Below are 19669 nucleotides of genomic sequence, written 5' to 3'. Positions count from 1 at the left end.
GTTTAAGAAATGAATGATCTGAAACAATTATGATATCCACAAATTCAAAGCCAGAATCTAGTTCAAGGAATCTGAAGATCAATTAGTAGCATTGAGGAACTTGTGTGACCATTTTTAAGCTTTGGATGTACTACAGCTATTGCTTTAAGAGCTGAATAAGGGAAAGGCAACCAAAACAAAAAGCATGCTTACCTGTGTCTGGTGTCGATGTGCACAAGCTGGTCATTCTGGGAGTGGCTTGGTGAGGCTACCTGATTTGGTGAGGAAAGAGATATTCCGGGAGTTTGCTTTGGTGATCTTGGCACTTCACTAAAGGAGGATTCTTGCCCAGAAAATGAAAAGGATGCAGAGCTCTCCACTGCTGAAGACAAGTCATAAGCCTGCCCAATATTACTCGAGTCCTGTGCTCGTTTATTGTTCTCCTCATTTAAAAGCTCCTCTCTATCTGGAACACTCTCTTTTGTGGAACAGGAGTACTCCTTGGATTCAGAAGTACTCCTCTTTGCCTCTTGCATCTCAGTCCGGGAGGAGTACAGAGAACTATAATCCCTGCTTTCATCTTCCTGCTTCTCACTTTTTGCACCCTTTTTCTCAGCAGTATCAGGATCTTTCCTTGCCCTTATGTATCTGGACATATACTCAGAATCAACATCTGAATCTAAAGTCAATCCATATTTTTCTGCCAATTGCCGTCGCCTCTCTGCTTTGTACCTAGCTATCCTTTCTGCTTTTGAATCAAGCCCCTGGGTATCCATGGATTCGGTGCTATAGGATGGTTCTGTTTTTGCACCTGTGGATTCTGCTCGGTACCTAGATGATCTAGGTTGCTTTTCTACAGAAGAATCTGAAGTTTCCTCCTCTTCATTTGATCTTCCTGCAAGGAGCATTTACATAAAGTTAGAAGCAGGTTAGAAGACCACACAAAACTAGGATGGATAGCAAACATGTTAGAGGATGGTAGCACAATTCAGAAAGATCTTGACAAATTGGAAAACTGATATGGAGCTAACAAGATTAAGTTCAATACTGACAAATGCAAGCTGCTACACTTTAAGAGAAATAATCAAAAATAGAAATACAAATGGGTAACACCTGGCTGGACAGCAACACTACAGAGAAGGATTTAGGAGTCTTGGTAGATCACAGACTCAATATTAGCCTGCAGTGCTATGCAGCTGCACAAAAAGGTTAATGTGTTTTTGGGATGCATCAGTGGAAGCATTAAGTGCAAGAAACAAGAAGTGGTAGAGGCTCTATTTGGCACTGGTTAGGCCTCATCTAGAGTAGTGTGAGCAGTTTTGGGCTCCACAATTTAAAAAGGACATGGAGAAGTTAGAGAGGGAGCAGAGGTGGGCAACAAACATGATAAGGGGCTTAGAAGGCAAGTCGTACAAGGAGAGGCTGAAGGAATTAAGCATGTTCAGTTTGTGGGAAAAGTGCTTGAAGGGCTGCCATAAAGAAAAGAGAAAATACCTCCCCTCTCTTGCTGCAGAGAGTAAGATACAGACCAATGACTTGAAGTTACAGCAAAGTAGGTTTAGACTGGATAATCAGAAAAACCTTCAGTGGCAGAACAATGAATGGACTGCCTAGGGAAGCTGTGGAATCTCCATCTGTGGAGGTGGACAGGCATTGCTCAGGGATGATCTAGGCATAGCTATGCCTATATACTACTCTACGGCTATTTCCCATGCTTCTGGGCTTTGCCGGTTGCTGGATTCTGCCCCCCCTCCCCATGGGAAGTGTTTTCTTCAGAAACACTGCTGTAGGCTGCAGCCAAGGCTGGGGATTTTGACTGGGGTGTGTCACTGCTCCTGATGGGACTTAAACCAAGAGATTCCTGGCTAGAGGGTCTTGTCCCTTTGCTCAGGGTCAGACCTTGTCTGGGGTGACTGTGTAGTTTTGTTAGCATGTTAGACAATAGATGTGTATGGTATAGTTTGGACAGGGATAATCCTGCATCTGGCACGAGGTTGGACTAGATGACCTCCAGAGGGCTCTTCCAGCCCTGCTTCTCTATGACTATGGTTTTGTCCCTACCCCATTCATTCACTTACACACAACTGACTTCGAACACATGGTATTACTCATTCCTTTAGCTGGCCCTGGTTTTTGAGAGTCAAAAGCTGCCTAACAAAAATCATCTGTGGATATTCCCAAATAACCTTCTATTTATTCCACAGACATCTCCAAAACCACATAAATGACCAATAAAAAAAAATCTTTTTAGCTTTCAAAAGGAAATCAGGATTCTTATAACAAATTTACTATTAAGAAAACAAGAGACGTAGCTCTTTCCAAAATGGTGGGAGAACAGAAGAACACAAAAAATAAAACACAAAGCCAGGTAGAAAAACTAAAAAACAGGTTTGAAGTATTTTGTGACAGTTCTCTCAACCATTAAGTATGAGATCTGTGTATTTGCTACTCAAGTATAAAGCAAACTGACATGGTTGAATTGAGTGATGTTTTATATGTTCACACCCTTCTTACCAAAGTGAGGACTATATGGATCTGTAGCACGCATATATCTTGGTGTATCCTCTTCTAATAAACGATGGGTCACTAATCCTGGACAGTTTTGTAGCAGGATTGGTTGGGTATCATTTTCAATTCCCTCTAAACGTCTGGCTATCCTTTCTTTTCTGCAAGAAGGTGAAATGAAATGTTCAATCTGAAACAAATGTCTGTAGCTTTGGGGATAGTTTCTAAGGAGATGCAACAAAATAACTGTCTGTAAAACTAATACTTTAGAAATGGCATTTTTACCTTTTCATTTCCAAAGTATCTTGCTTTTTTGGTTCAAAAAGTTTTCTTAATTCTGAAACTGAAAAAACAATAAAAAAGTCTCGTTACAGAAAACACTTTATAAAACTAGGAATTTTCAAAACCCCACAGACATCGTAAGATGTTGATTTTAAAGTGTTAACCAAGATGTGATGGCCTAGGAAAGCAGAGGTTTTCAAGCATCTTTTCACCAAGCAGTTTCCTAGAACACTAAACTGATAAAAAAAAAATATTCACATGCTACAGTAGGTACCAGTCCCACTTATACACTACTGTAAACAAGGCAGTTATATTTTAACACATTAACTGGAACTTTGGCTCTATCACAACCAATTAATACAGCTGTTGGCAACCATTTTGCAGGCTGAAATGATCCAGCTCAGATCCATGTTAGGGTAGTGCTTGAACCCAGGCACTGCTGCTGTTTTTCCTTGCTACACAGCTGTGGCATGAGCAAAGGACCCTGCTGCCAAAGTCCCCCACCAGCCAGCCAGAAGCCCCCTGCTGCCTGGCTGTAATGTGGTGCACCCTCCTCTCCCCCTGCAGTCTATGGGCTGAATCCAGCCTGCGGGCTGTAAATTGCTGATCCCCAAGCAACGTTTACTTAACATCCCACAAAGCGTTCTTTATCCTAATCTGAAGGAATTGTCTGAATCCCAACCATACGTGTACTTTTCACAAATTAACCCCTGTATCTTTGCTACATTCTTAACATGGGGAATTATAACCCCAAGATAGTCTTGCCTATAGTCATAGCTGGATATGCTATTTCCTTTACATCTGTCCTAAACTGTTTAGTAGTATCAGGTATTTTTGCAACTGTGACTACAGTCTTTCTCTAGCACTTAATGAAATCAGTGAAGTAATACCTATATTGGACACACATGCAATCTATCCATTGTTATTTGTCAACTGCTTTGGAACAGAAGTAGATATGAAAAACAAATGTGGTACAATCATTTTATATCTGGCAAAAAAAATAGCATCTCAAATGGTAGGGAATTTAGGCTGCATGTAGACTAAACAAGGGGCATGTGTGCACAACACTTTAAAGCGGGCTAAATGCTTTTGCACTGCTTTAGTGGTGTTTGCACGGGTCGGCCGTGTACTGAGTCTTAATTCCAAGCCCTGTAGGAAATTTGGTGGCATAATGGCTTGGGGCGCAGCAAACTAAACTCCTTTGAGGAGTTTGAGGAGTTTTAGTTTGCTGCCCCTATAGCTGCAGAGCGAAGCACCAGGCTGTGTGCAGCTCTGCAGGAAGCCCTGCAGGCAGCCTGGCAGCAGCCCGGGAATGCAAGCTCTGCCCAAGAAAAGCAGAGTCTGATCTTTTTTCCCTACCCCTCTCTCCTCCCCCAGAGCCTGCCTGAGCTGTGCGAGGGCCTGGTGCTTCCCTCCATGGCTGCGGTGCCCCCTGGGACTGCTCTAGCCAGGTGCCTGTGGGCAGGTGCTGCCTGAGGGGGGGTGGCCGGCTGCTGCCACAAAGGGAAACACCACCCCCCGCCCCCAGACTGCTCCACCTGCCAGCAGCTCACCTCCGCTCCCTGCCGGAGAGGCAGGTAAGTCAGCAGGGTGTGTGCATGACAGGGGGGTTTAATCAGCCCTAACTTGAAGTGGTGCTTTTTAAAACCCACCACTTCAATTTTAGGGCCCTCGTTTCATCTACACGTGCCCTTAAATTCCAGAAACCCAATTTTCTATGTAAAAACCTGATTTTCTACATTAGTGTCACTATGTAGGCCTATTAAAGGGCTAAAGACTTTCCCAACTGGTTTTTAGGGTGGTTTGGACTTCTCAACAGGCTTGCCACTCCTTTATATCAAAGGATACGTTTCTACTGTAACAGAACATTAACTTTTTCTTTATGTAGTTCAGGTTCCACAACTGGATTGTAAAAGACAGATGAATGTGCTGTAGAAAGGAGTTCCAATTCACACAATACCAGCCAAACAGGGACTGAGATGGACATTTGCGATAAATATTCCGTTTAAGCAAGGAAAAAGTTTAACCAAGTTAAACTAATACTCTACAGTATTAGTAGAGTATTAGAATATATTAAATTCTAGGCTGACAACAAGACTTTATCCAAGAATGACAATTTATTGTAGAGTTAAAATTGCTTAAGAGGAAGCTTGGGAATACACTATTTGCATTTATAATTAACTGAAAATACAAAAATATAGGTAAGAGATATTTCTAGTGGTCAGATAGACCCTTTTCACAAGTCACTATATCACCTTGTACCCCTCTGTCCCACTGATGCATCTACTTTTGTAACATCAGGCTATGTCACAAAAAGCAGCAAGGAGGAGCATCCATTCACGTCTTCTGCTTTAACTGTTTGGTTCTAGATGCAAGTAAGGTGAATAAAATCACACTTGGGTGGAATCAATAGAATAAGCCCTGGCTGTTATTCTTGGGCTACAGGTCAGACGTCTTGTGGCAAGCAAGGTCCAGATAGCAATCTGCTACTAATTTAAATAGGTCTGGTGGTACTATAGATTTCATAGACATTAGGGCTGGAAGGGACCTCAGAAGATCATCGAGTTCAGCCCCCCGCCCAGAGGGCAGGAAATCAGCTGGGGTCATAGTTTAAACTAGTTTATAGTTTAAACTAGTCCTGAGGAGGAAAAAATATCCTGGAACATCCATTTAAACTACTCACTACGAACCCATCTTCACTGCAAGTTAACTAAAAAATTACTAGATGAGCTTCTCAAGCCAAGTTAGGTTGACTGAACTGTTACTATACATCAAAATCTGACCCACAAAGGAATTTCATTCGCTAAACAGAAGCCCAGAGTCAATACGACTGCAATTTGACCCTCCCACTCGCAGACCCGCTATCTCAATCAGAGGTAGAGAATTAGGCAGGGCAATACCTGAGTTATGCCTTAAGCCAAAAACACAATTAAAACAAGCCTCAACTCTTAATCATGATTAATTTCTGCTACCAACATTCTGTCTAAATGAATACCCTGTTCTCCAATAGCAGCTACGTTAAAAGGTTAGTTACTCAGAGTCTTTGTCAGATTAAACTTTTCCATTTTACTTACTGGTAATATGTATGCAAAACTTGGACAAAACCAAAAACCTTGCTACAACTCTTCAGTCTGGTCAGAAAGCCCCAGAGGAGTCATGTTGCCTCTTCATCCGAGGCTACAGTAGTGTGTGCAATACAGGCAGCAATGGAATAATGACAAATCCCCCTAAAACTTCCTCAAATTATAGAAACAATTAGACTTCCACCCAAGTATATGATCAGACCATTCATTTTCCTTCTTGCAATTACCAATGGATTTTATACAGTATCGCTCAACCACCAGGAAGCAGCTCTTTTTCTCTGGTTTATGAGAATATTGAGAAGACAACTTAATAACAAAAGTTTTCTTTTCAAAGCTGAACTTAGACACTTGAGCTACATATTAATCATAGGCAGGCTTTGAAATGCTGACAATAGACCTAATGCTTAGAAATAATACATAGCAACCACATGCTGTTTAAGTTCGAGAGATTCTACCACTGTTCTGCAGTCCAAAATAAAACACTGGATGCACAAAACATCTCTTCAACACCTTCCCAAGCAAGACAAAAATAGAATGGGTCTAGTCTATGCTGCATTACATCATCTATGCTTAAAGTTCCAGATGGCAATTTCAATTATGCAAATCATCATCTGACTAGCTCTGACCTGAAAAGGCTCCTTTTATTTAAAAGGCCATAGAGGTTTTTTTTATTCATTGATTAAACTGCTGAACCTTGAGATATGCAAACCAAATCTAACTGGTGACATTTTGCTCCCAAGGACACTGGTTAGCTCTGTCAGGCTTCAGGTTTCTCTTTACAGAGAGAAGAGAAGTTTGTGCATGTTGGTGCCTATGCCCTATCTGTTCACTAATGTTTTTCTGCATGACCAGCACAAACCCCTCTGTAGATACCCTTGGTACTGTAGATACCCTTGGTAGTTTCGAGGCCAATCTTAATTTCAAATCAATAGTACCACAATGATATGCCGGGGGAGAGGGGGGCGGGGATGACTATATATGGATTCTAAAGCATGCAATATTTGGGGGAGAGGGTAAGAATTTTTTCTGGAAGTATTTTAAATTTTATATTGAAACTACTACACTCAAGGTGTTTCAGGCCTGAACATTACCATTGTTACTGTTGATCATTATGTAGCTAAGTGTAATCATCACCACTATGCTCTCACCAGCCTCTCAGTCACAGCCTTAGACTTTAGAACTTATATTAGGACAGGGATTGGCAACCCACTGCATGTGTGCCAGAGCATGGCATGCAAGGCCATTTTGCTTGCCATGCTACCACTCGCCTGAGCTCTGGGCAGCTGCTGCCAGCCACGAGCCTGGGCTGCTTCCAGCAGGTAGCTGGGAGGCTGCAAACCCTGCTGCAAGCAGCATGGCTGGCAGCAGCTACCCAGAGCTTGGGCTGGCTGCAGGGGTGGTACCAGTCTCTTCTCAGAGTGGGGGCTGAGTTGCAGGCAGGAGCCGGGCAGGCAGCATCAGCTTGTGTGGCACTGGGAGGAGCAGGCTCAACTATGCAGGGCAGGTTGTACAGCCCAGGCTGCACTGGGGAGGGGGGGCTCAGCTGCACGGGATGGGCTGGGCAGAAGCCCGGGCAGTGCTGGAAAGGTAGCTCTCCTCTCTCTTTTTCAATTCTTTCCATCTCCCCCGCTTCACCTTTTTCCCCTTTCTCTTCACGATATGCTTAACAAAAAACATACACGACAAAGGTAGTACATGAAGTTTTATTTATTGTCACCAGGTTTAGAAAACATGGTATTTGCTGTTAAAAAAGAGCAACATTTATGATTATTAACTATATGAAAGTGCAGTGCATCCTATCATGTACCCCCCAGTTTTGTTTTTCTGGTATGCCAGCACTCCAGCACCTTACAAGGTAGACATTATGTTTTTTTCCAACACTCCAGCCAAAAATGTTGCCTAACCTCGTATTAAGACATTGGATTAGAATACTAGAGTGATGAGACATGTTAGTAGGTGCAGTACTCAGCTTCCAGCATAAACCCATGTCATCCAAAAATTAATGAATTTAAAAAAAATAAAATTACTGGATTCTTTAAGAAAAAAATCCTTTAAGGAACAAGGTAGTGAGTGTAAATATACAGCATCCATTCTTTATGGTACAAGATGGTGGGGAACAAGCTTCCTGTCAATGTAATGCAACACATTGATGTTTAAGTTGCAAGTCTCATCAATATAAGACAGGACACCATAAGTCATGTGCAATTTTACTCTTAAAATATGAACAATATAGATGTAAACTTTTCAGAAACCCCCTGTAAGGGAGGGCATATGGACTTGGAGTCATTCTAAAAGATGCCTCAAAAAGTGTATACACATTTTAGGCATTAAGAATGGAGTCATACTGATGTAATAAGAATCAGCACTGCCTAATATCATTCCAAAACTTTCCCTGACTAAGCAGATGCACTTTCCCCATGCTCGTAACAAAACTAAATGATGGGAGATAACTGGCTGTAGTTCTACTGATGTCTAACGGTATTCCTCGTGACTACAGTCAGTTTATAGGTTGAGATTGTTGTGTATGTGCATCAAAATTCACCTACCAGAGCCAATGACTCTTCAGTTATAGCAATTGCTATAGCAAGCTGCACAGAAAGCTCTTCCAAAAGCCTGGTACTAAGAAATGAAGGAACCTCTCAGTGTCAATAATCGACCACTTTATGATGAGAAGAATTTAAGTTTGAACTCTATCCAGTTTCCAGAGAAGGTGGCTAACTGCTGCCAAGTTATTAAGTGAAGGCCATTTAAATCCAAGTCTTGTTTTTCAGATTGGTCAGTCACAGCCTAATTTATTATGCTTCCAAGTATATATAGCCAACAACATCTGGGGGCCCAGTTGAGGTGCTCTACTGATTGCTACAGATTAGTGGTATTTTGGGTTTATATTGCAAAAATCTTACATATCAATGCATACTGATTTTATACTGTGTTACAAGGTCAGCCACATTACTTGACAAAGACATGTCAGCAGTGTCACATTCTCAAGCATACTGCAACAGACATCATGGAAGAATGCAGACATCAGCACAAAGGAACAAACCCATCTAAGAGCAAACTTTGTCTGACAATGGCAAATTCTGGCAGCTTTAAGAGAAATTCTCCCTTTACCAGTTCTCTGAATTTGGCAATTTTAGCACTAGGGTTATACAACTTTCTGAAGCAAACTGTTTAATTCTTAAGTGAGGAGGAGTTCACTCAAATTCAGCCCATTTCTTTTCAAGGAATAGTTGCAACCAGATTCTTAATTCCTTTTAATCTTCTGGATTATTTCCAGTTCTATCCCACCCCCACACCCTCCCCTAACATTGCTTGACCATATTACATAACATTTTTGTTGCTTTGTAGTCAGTTAATTATAAATTTGGGAGGACAACTTATGGTACTCAAAAACACCACCAGCTTTCTTAGCTGAAGATAGCTAAGGAGGCCTAGGAACTTCAAACTATTTCCCTTGAAAGAACACACAGGTGTTGCCAGAGGCATCATTTCTTGCACAATTAGGCTACATTGACATTTATTGGCCAGTTGCAATATTTAGATTTCTCTCTCATATTCGAAGTAAATGTGTGGGTAGCTCTACTCACAAAGCTTGCTGTTAGTGCTTGTCTGCATTATTTAACTGCCTGTAAAACTGGGTTCCTTTGGAAGTGATTTAAGAACAGCATCCCACTCCCCCCCGCTTTCCCCTCCACTGCATCCGGTCTCAATCACAATAAAATATCTCTTGTTCTAGTGCTAATTCTTGAATATGAGACTGAAATTTACCGAGTTTACTTGAATGAATCTTTGGTGATACAAATACCTGGTGAATTAAAGTGTACTTGTACTAAGCATTCATTCAGTACTAATATAATTTATTTTTTGAAGTTCAGAATTTCAGCTAATGTATGACCTATTTGTAATTAGGTAAAAAACCCCAGAATTCCATAAAGCATAAAGCAGATGTAATGACGAGGTATAAGAAAACTTCATGATTTCTGTAGTGTCCTTCATTAGTATATCCTCCATAGGGAGGTGAAAACTAAATTTACAAACCCCCTGTACCCAAGTAGTTTTAAATTGTGCCTTGCACTTGTCTACATTGTTTCATCTATTGTTGTGTATATTGGATAAGACAAGATGCACATTTTCTTTACCTACCTTTTGGAAGCACTGCTAAAAGATTAGCATCGATATCTTTTGTGCTGTTCACAAGTTCTTCTTTATCTTCCACTGAAAACTCTTTCTGAAAACTGAAAACAGCATCGGTTTATAGAACTGAGCAGCGGAAATTTCAAGTTAAGCTAATATATATATTATATATAAAAATAAAGCTTTACTGCAAGAGACTACAAATGTAGAAATATCAAGATATATATTTTGCCGAGATTTCAAGAGACATATGAACAAGGTCAAACTCTCCCTAGTGGGACAAATAATAGGAGTGCAGAGAAAATGGAAGCTACCCATGTGCTACAGCAAGTTTTATGTGAAGAAAAATAACAATAGCTTTTGAAACTGAAAGCAAAGGCAGCATGCCTAAGACAATTTGGTACTCACACAGAAGTGGTAGTAGTTTATTCTGCATTAAACTGATGTAAGAAGACAAACTTTAAAATGCTACGCTAGTTATTATAGGGATGAAATAATCTGCACAGAATCATTCTTCATAATGAATGTTAAAACAAATTATTTTACACAATGTTGTAGGTTATATTTCTTTTTTAGTATTGTATTATACAATCTAAAAAACTCCCCTCTATAGAAATACTCTTAAAAAAAAAAGGAATGAAAGAAAACACACATGTTCAATTAATAGCTAAATATAGTGTATAATAAGCTTAACTTAGAACAGTGCACTATATATATTTTGTGCTTTGTAAAGAGAGCTCGTTTGTCCAGCTAGCTGAGAAATCAACGTCTTCATAAACATAAATATTTAGAACTGGAATCTGTATAGAGCTGTTATACTTCCAATGGCAATCTCTTAATTAGCTGGAAATGACCTGTTGAGAAACTCCCTTCCCCCTCACCCCATTTGACATTTTTTGCTTCTGGTTAGAGGAATTAACATGACTTGTAATCTCAATACATGAAAATATGGGAGGCTTGATATGTGCTCTAATTCTGAATTCTAGTCTACCCTCGCTCATAATTAAGACAGACATGATTCTGCAGATCTTTAGCAATTCTGTATGGAAAAAACACACTTCTTTGGAGCATTTGCATTGGCTGTTACAAGGTACTACATTTCCCAAGGACTGTGGCATGTAGGATAAGTTATACTCCTGTCCCAGCTTTTGGGGTCTCCTGGGTTATTAAGCATGCCGTTCCCTGGTCTCACACTATATCATACGATGTCTTGAATATAAACTTAATCATGCTTCACCTTCAAACTACATTAAGTCACTTGCCCTATTATTACTACCAAAAGGCTGTTTAAAAACCTCATTAGAAATCACCTACCTACAAGTTTCTGACATAACTTTGTTCTTGACAGGTTTGCTCCACGCGTTTGGTCTAGTCCCAACACTGTCCTTTAGACTGAATTGCTCTTTTCTGCCTCCAGTGTTTATGCCCACTCATAGCATCTACAGAGAAGAGTTGCATCCCTCCTTTGCTGGAGTAAAAACCAACTTCAGCCTCCTCTCAAGACAGGCTCTTTGTCCTTCTGGTCATCTTAAATTTATTTTTGAACATGGGTGACCAGAATCAAACACTAAATTTAATCCTGATAAGATATCAGTGTCTTGTAAAAGCATGAGGAGTTAATGAAAATGCTGGAAGAATGGGATATTGTTGGTAAAGAATTGAGAAGCTTAAGAAACCTCTACTGGGACCAAACTGCAGCAGTGAATATAGCAAATGAACTAAGTGATTTCATCCAAATTAAGAGAAGTGAGGCAAGACTGTGTTTTTATCACCTGACTTGTTCAACTTGTACAATGAGAAAATCCTGAGGGAGGCTGAAGATTTACCAAAGCTGATCACTGCTGGACAGAATTTGAACACCTTTGTTATGCTGATGACACGGTCTTAATAGCTGATCCAGAAGGGAAGCTGCAAGGGATTTTAGATAAAATTATTAGAGAAAGTGAGAAGGGTCCAAGTGTTAACTGTAGGAAAAGTTAACTAAGTATTAACTGCAATATTAACTGTATTAACTAAGTATTAACTGCAGGAGGAAGCTACTGATTAACATCAGAAAGAGACAGAGTTTCTCTAACACATTACGAGGAAAGAGGAAGTTGAAAGTCTGGTCATAACTGGAAAGACTGAAGAAAGGAGAGATCATGGAAGACAGTTTGTCTTACATCAAGGGTCTATCTAAATGGATGAATGCATCGACACTGGAAATTCTGCATGCTTCAAAAAGAAGAGATCTGTGAAAGAACATGGTCACCAACATCCTGTTTGGATATGGTACTGAGAGAGAAAAAGTCTTGTAAAATGGCATTCCAGACTTCATATCTTTACTGGAAATGCTTCGCTCAGTTTTAGGATTCTTTTTGCCTTTCTTTCAGCAATAGCACATTGATGGCACCATCATTCTCTGATAGACTAATACACCACAGTCTTTTGCCTCCTCTTGTGTTTCCAATGATGATTTTAACCATACAAGGTATATGGTTAGATGTTTAGACTATTAAGCTCCATTCCATTTGTGTTATTCTAATCCTTTCTTCTCTTAAGACCCTCCTCCATATTGAGAACAACAAATGAACAGGCTTGTTTGTTACTTGCCTTTGTTGCAAAAACAACAGTAATGTATTAAAGTCAAGTCTTATCCTTAGAAAATTCCATTAACAGCTTCCTTCCAGCCTGATGGTTCCTCTTTCAGCACAACCTGGTCCTCTCTCCTTTAGTTCATCATCTATTTTACAACAGTGGTATCAAACCTCATCTCCAGTTTAAGTTAAATTTCCAACATGGTAATTCACTATTTGCTGAACAGTGCTATAGCACTATTTCACTACCAAATACTTCGCTGAAATCCTAACAAAATATGGTTGCCATGTTTTCCTCATCTAGAGGAGTCAGTTATCCTATTAAAAGCAGCATATTAGCTATATCTTATGCTTACATGCTTTCCTGTAATGGTCAGTTAGTAGGGCTGTGTGAAATTTCATCTGGTGTTTAATTTCAAAGCCATTTTGACGTGTTTTGAGCTCCAAACAGCAAAATCAAAAAGTAACAAGAGCCTTCAAAACAGCTTCAAAACAAAACAAGAGCACTCAAAACGTTTAGAAGGTTTTGAAACATTTTGAGTTTCAAAGCTAGGCTTACTTAGCTTCAGTGCTGGTCCCAGCCAGTGGCAGCAGCAACCTCTGGTGATCCAGCAGGCAGATCAGGGGTTTGCCCGCACCCCAGGAGGGCTGCAGGGGCTGTGCCGGGCTGCTCCCAGGGGTGCGGGCCGATGATCTGCCTGCTGGATGACAGGAGGCTGCTGTTGCCAGCTGCGGCCAGCGACAGCACCAATCTTCCTGGCACTGGGTGCGGAATAGCCTATGGGTGAAATGTCGAAACAGTTTGGACAAAACAAAACGAAACAATGTTCCATCAAAACGGAAGTCAAAGCGGAATGGTGCCGTTTTGCACAGCCCTATCAGTTAGCACAATTTTTTTTAATCTTAGATGGGCATATTGTTGTTCCTCAGTCCCTCTCTCATGCCTCAAGCAATCTGCTTTGTTTTAAGCATCCTCTATGTGGAAACATGTATGCTGCATATCAGGATGGCAGCAGGTCAAAGAGCTAGTTTCCTCTTCTGTAAAGAATGGTGAGGCAGATTTTGTAGTAAATTACTGAGGGAGCCAGAAACATTTGTCCCTTAATCATTATGCTGCATTATGATGCTAGTTCAAAAAAACAACAAAAAACCAAAACAAACCCAACAACATTTAACTCATTGCAATCAAATCAATATCATTTAGTTCTTTGCTAATGCAGTAGGTCTACACCTAGAGAAAAAGGAAGATGATGCTTTTTAAATTTGATATATAGTTGAGCCAAATAATTGTGCATAAAAATATAGTCACAAAAGAGAAAATGGCCATGTTTAAGATGCATTAGAGCATAAAATTAAATTTATTACCTTTATTCCTTCTTTATTGAAGGAAGAAAGTGAAATTATAGTAACTCAAAATACTGCAGTAGTGAGGTTTAAAAAGATATGCTGATGAGAGCAGATTTCTCATCTCAAACACTATTTTTTTCCAGGAATACATCTATTTAGATATGTTTTTTGCCCTAGTAGTTATAGTTTTCTGCTAAAAGTACAGTAACAACTCAAATACAGCTGTTTCTGTTGGGTCAGATAGATTTATAGATAACCTACTGCTTTAATGTCTTTAGCTACCTCCACTCCCCTCCCCCCCGCACGTAAGTCATTAAGTTTTGGAAATATTTAACTCCATTACACTAGTAATTTTTTTTCTTTTTTCTTACTTCCTTTCCCTTAAAAAAAACACTGAAGTCATGTAACTGAATTAGGTGCTGATTCTTGGTAACAGCATGGGAAAGTTGAGAGTTTGTACAACTGTCAAGGCAGCCTTGAGCAAAACAAAAATGACTACATGGCTTTGGGTGCCAGGGTAAAAGGGACAGGGCCCAGGTGATGTTCATGTTGATCCTTCCAGTCAAGCGTAAAGGCACAACTAAGAGCAGACACATTCTGGAGATAAGCATATGGATGTGTACATGGTGTTGCTAATACTTGGTCCTTTGACCGTGGAGTGCAATTCCAGGAAGATGGTCTACTGGGAAGAAATGGGGTCCACTTGACGAAGAGAAGAAAAAGTATCTTTGTGTGCAGGCCTACTACCCAAGCAAGGAGGACTTAAAACTAGGTTCACCTGGGGATGAAGATAAATGCCCAGAGGTAAGTAACAAGTCTGGGAATTTGGATAAATATTACTATGGAGAAGCAACTGTGGAAGGCTTAGCAATGTTCTCAGGGATAAGACAAGACAATCTGTAAGATACCTGAAGTGTTGATATACTAATGTGAAAGAAATGGAAAACAGAAAGAAGTGGAGGTCCTAGTACAAAGCACAGAATTCTGATAAAATTGGGATTACCAAGATGCAGTGAATAATTTGCCTGACTGGACTATGGTCTTGGATGGATATAGCTTGTTCAGAAAGGATAGACAGCTGAAAAATGAGGTGATGTAATGTAATGGTGATGTACACATTGTGAGCTGTAGTACAAAGTGGAAGGTAGATCTCTAAGTGAAGGTCAGAGGGGATAGCAACAGGAAGGATACTGTGGTGGGTACCTGATGCAGGCCACCAACTCAGAAGGAGGAGGTGGACAAGGCCTTCTTTAATAAGTGACAGAAGCTTCCAAATTGCAGGTTCTAGTTCTCATGGGGGACTTTAATTGGGACATCTGCTGGGAGGGAAAAAACACAGCAGTGTACAAGCAATGCAGCAAATTCTTGGAGTGTATTGGGGATAACTTTTTAAGACGGATGGTAGAGAAGGGGGAAGATCTTCTTGCTGTTTGCAAATAGGGAGGAATTAATTGAGAATGTGAAGGTAGAAGGTAACTTGGGTGACAACTACCACAAAATGATAAATTCAATATCCAATGGGAAAGGAAAGGAGAGCAGCAGAATAAGAGACACTGGACTTGATAACAGTCCTTCAAAATACCTGGACAATAACAGAGAGGATGGAGATGGGCTTTTCTCTGTGGCCACAGGGGACAAGACTAAGAGAAATGGCCTCAAGCTATAGGAAAGGAAATTTAGGTTGGAGATCAGGAGGACCCTTTCTGACTATGAGAGTGGTCAAGCATTGATAGAAGCTACCTAGAGAAACTGTGGAATCTCCATCCTTGGAAGTTTTCAAGAGCAGGTTGGACAGACACTTGGCTGGGTTATTTTAGTCAGGGACAATCCTGCCCTGGGCAAGGGACTGGCCTAGATGGCCTTGAGGTCCTCCCAGCCATATTTTCTTCTGAAACAATGAACTTCTGAATTGTGTACGTCTTAGTCACTGAAGCTATTTATGACATGCATGGGTTTTCTTTTATAAAATGTTAACCATTCTTGCATCACTGTATCAAGTTTACAGTTCTCTTTGATGAAGCCAAAGTTCAAAATGGGTGCTGCACTGCACATAGATTGGAAGCAACACATTCAACATTAGGACCTATAGAGTCCTGAAACATCATTTCCCTGCTCCTTCATAGATTCCATAGACATCAGGGCTGGAAGGGACCTCGGGAGATCATTGAGTCCAGCCCCCTGCCCAAAGGGCAGGAAGTCAGCTGGGGTCATAGGATCCCAGCAAGATAAGCATCCAGTTTACTCTTGAAGGTGTTCAATGTAGGTGCTTGAACCACCTCCGATGGCAGGCTGTTCCAGACCTCGGGGGCTCAGACAGTAAAGAAATTCTTATTTACGTCCAGCCTGAAACAGTCTTGCAGGAGTTTGTGACCGTTCGACCTCGTCATCCCTTTGGGCGCTTTGGTGAACAAATGTTCCTCCAGATCCTGGTGGTCACCCCTGATAAACTGATAGGTGGCCATCAGATCACCCCTGAGCCTATGCTTTTCCGGGCTAAAGAGTCCCATGGCTCTCAGCCTATCATCGTAAGATCTGTTTTTCTGACCTCTGATCACCCGCGTGGCTCTCCTCCGGACTCTCTCAAGCTTCTCCACATCCTTTTTGAATTGTGGAGCCCAAAACTGGACGCAGTACTCCAGCTGCGGCCTCACCAAGGCCGAGTACAAGGGGAGAATGACGTCCCGGGATTTGCTCGAGAAGCATCTATGGATGCAAGCCAGCGTTTTGGTCACTTTATTAGCCGCAGCATCGCATTGCAGGCTCATGCTCATCTTGTGGTCAATGATGACCCCCAAGTCTCTTTCTTCCGTAGTGCTATCCAACGTAGCACTGCCAAGCCTATAAGGATGCTGCAGGATTTTCCTCCCAAGGTGGAGAACCTTGCATTTTTCGGTGTTAAACACCATGAGGTTCTCGTCTACCCATTTGCTGAGCTTGTCCAGGTCAGCCTGGATCACCCGCCTATCTTCTGGCGTGGATGCTTTGCCCCTTGATCACTCAAGTCAGCTGAGAGCAACCTCCTGCAAAATTCATCAGTGCACCAAATTTGACTGGCAAAAACTCATGGGCTGTCATCTTGGTAGTGGTTTTGCTGCTCTGTAACTCCCTCCCCCTTGTGTCCCATGCGATTCATCACAGCCTGAGCCCAGACATGTTCTGGGAAAACTGCAAGACCTTTTTATTTGGGCAAACATATCGAGCCTGGTTAATCTGGGGTATTGTTTGGGGAGTTTGTTATATACCTTATGTATCTTGTTTAAATATTTAGTACTTTATATTTTAACTTCCTCTGCTGAAAGATATTTTATGACTATTTCATGATGCCTGATTAAGAGCATTGTTTACTGCTAGTTCTTGCTTATTACACTTTGAAAAGCTTAATAAAATAGGCAGTGGAAAACAGTGCTTGATTTTTTTTAATTTTTTTTTTTTTTTAAATCTCAAGGCACTCACATACTTCCAAACAAAATGTGGCCAATGGCATTCTACTGTTTCCTTATTTTTCTTCTATTATTTTAGATACATATCAATTTGCACATGACAAGCAGAAAATTCATAATCAGATCAGCTGTACTCTTTTTTTTTTTTTTTTTTTTTGCAGGTCAGAAGGCAATTTGGGGGCACTGGTAGTTACTTTTAGTCCTCAGGGATTAGAAGTCTGAAAACTTCATCTGCTGCTGTGGCATTTGATTTCTGAATAGTTGCCCCATTAACCTAGTTACACCCAAAAGCAATCAGCAATTTAAATCAGAACCTAGCAACAATACCATTCTGTCTATATCAGATACATTTCTTTAGGGTTTTATGAGCTAAGGTCATGAACATGTACATGCAGACAAAACTTGTTTTGTCTGCATGTACAAGCCAGGTGCCTGATCTCCCTTCTCCCTGGAATCATAGTTCCATTGTTATTTTTTTAAAATAAATTTTTCAAACCAAGAAAGCAGGCTTGCTTTGGTTGTCTCACTCACACTTAGTAGATATCCGTATAAGTCGGCTCCCCTCACCCCCAACCAAGAGGCATTTAGAGACCCGAGTACCCAATTCAGATAAACTGTTTTGGGTCAAATTGTTAGAGGTCCTAGAATCATTCTAAGTGACATGTGAACCTATTTACACACACACGCACACGCACGCACACACACACACACACACTTGCAATAATTGCAATACATATAGCTTAATAAGCAAGGCACTGGCCACAGTGCCAGATAGGAATTATAAAGTCTTTTACCTTTGTGACCTCCTTCTATGGAGTAGTCTTGTAGGTCTAAATCTGACTGAATTTTCTTTGTCAAAATCTAAGGACAAAAAAAAACACAAGAAAACATCCAGTGAACATGCAAGATTTAAACAGTTGTATCATTGTTTCCATTGCTGGACTTTGGGGAAAGATAACGTCTAACTTCAACAGTTGAATAAATGCACATACATACCAAACAGTGGTAAATTAAAGTCTTGAGAAAAAAAAGTAGATGCACTGGATGTTCCATTAAGTTTTTTCATGTAGCTAGTGAAAGTGAGATATACAGATAATTTTTTTTTTTTTTTGGATACAGAAGAGCTGGAGCCAGGAACTCTTTACTTCTAATCCTGATTTTGGATACGTCATTCTCTGTGAAACTTGGGAAATCGTTTAAACTCTTGGACTCAGTTTCCTGCAGGTTGATTCCTAACAGCACTGAATTAGTTAATCTTGACAAAACATGGGAAGTGCTAAAAGTGACAATATTTGGTCAAAGGAAAATTTTAATAAAATCTACATGTATACAGTAAATACCAAGATGTGCTCAAATACTTATTTAATGCAACAACATAATTGATTTTTATGCCTCAAAATATTACTCCAAGCTGCCCCAAGCATTTTGACACGACCACAATTTCTCAACAAGTGAACAGGATTCAATTTATTTCTAGAGATGAATACATTGCACCCTTGGTTCTTGTTTGCCTGGGAACAAACTGTTACATGCAAGAGTGCTAAAAAGATAGGTCTACTCATTTTATAACACACAAAGCCTTTACAGAGACCCATGCTAAGCAAATGGTGCTAGAAACAAGTCATTAGCAGTTATTTAAAACAACAACAACAACAACGAGCATACCACAATTTTCCCCTGGTTGGAGGAGGGGGCAGGGAAGAGTCTGGGTCCTTCCTGCAAGGTGATGTCAGCGGTTAAGAGACCAAATTACAACATGGGTGTTCCTTGACAGGGATGAGCAGATATTTCATTTCCCAGTGTTGGTGGGACCTGATTGCTACTTGAACAACCACTAAAACAATTCAAGGGCAGAGTTTACAATTAATGTAAATGTGATATAGCCAGATTTTACTGTCATTGAACTGTGCTGGGCTGTAAGACGTGCCTGACCAGTTACTTTACAAGTCAGATGAATCTTTGATAGAAGCAAGGGTATTGGAAGAAAGATAATTAGGTTTAAATGTGACTGGTTATCAAGGGCCATATTTCAAAAGGTCTCTTCTGCCCGTACTGCTCTTGTTCTGTCCTTCTACATGGCAAGAAGTCTTACAGGAGACAACTTTAGAAGAATTAAAGAGGCAAAAAAAATGCCTACCAATTACTTTGTTCTTTAAAGTGGTGAACCAACTCAGTGTTTTAAGCAAATTTGCTAACAAGGAAGTAGCTTTCTTCTGGTTTAAAATAAGCCCTTTTCCTGTTTTTTGTTGACATTGTTTCTTTCCAACTAAATGCAAAATAGAGCTCACTAATCACGCAGCAGAGGCATATTACAAGACCACAA

At 40.5% G+C, this 19669-nt stretch overlaps 1 protein-coding gene across 21 annotated transcripts in view; it reads right to left on the bottom strand.

Annotated features, from left to right (window-relative positions):
- The window catches only part of SVIL (supervillin), a 200437-nt gene that overhangs the window by 85651 nt on the left and 95117 nt on the right, over window positions 1-19669 (bottom strand). For all 21 annotated transcript variants that reach the window (XM_090047480.1, XM_090047481.1, XM_090047472.1 and 18 more), the window contains 5 exons: window positions 18141-18207; window positions 9993-10084; window positions 2770-2827; window positions 2494-2645; window positions 193-874 (listed from right to left, as the gene is read on the bottom strand). In XM_090047480.1, coding sequence (XP_089903606.1) covers window positions 193-874; window positions 2494-2645; window positions 2770-2777 — 842 coding nt within the window. In that variant the 5' untranslated portion in view covers window positions 2778-2827; window positions 9993-10084; window positions 18141-18207. The remainder of the gene's footprint in view (window positions 1-192; window positions 875-2493; window positions 2646-2769; window positions 2828-9992; window positions 10085-18140; window positions 18208-19669) is intronic.

This window comes from Crocodylus siamensis, chromosome 5 (assembly GCF_052110815.1).
Source record: "Crocodylus siamensis isolate JL-2025a chromosome 5, ASM5211081v1, whole genome shotgun sequence".
Lineage (NCBI taxonomy): Eukaryota > Metazoa > Chordata > Crocodylia > Crocodylidae > Crocodylus > Crocodylus siamensis.
This window is presented reverse-complemented; position numbering and strand designations above follow the sequence as displayed.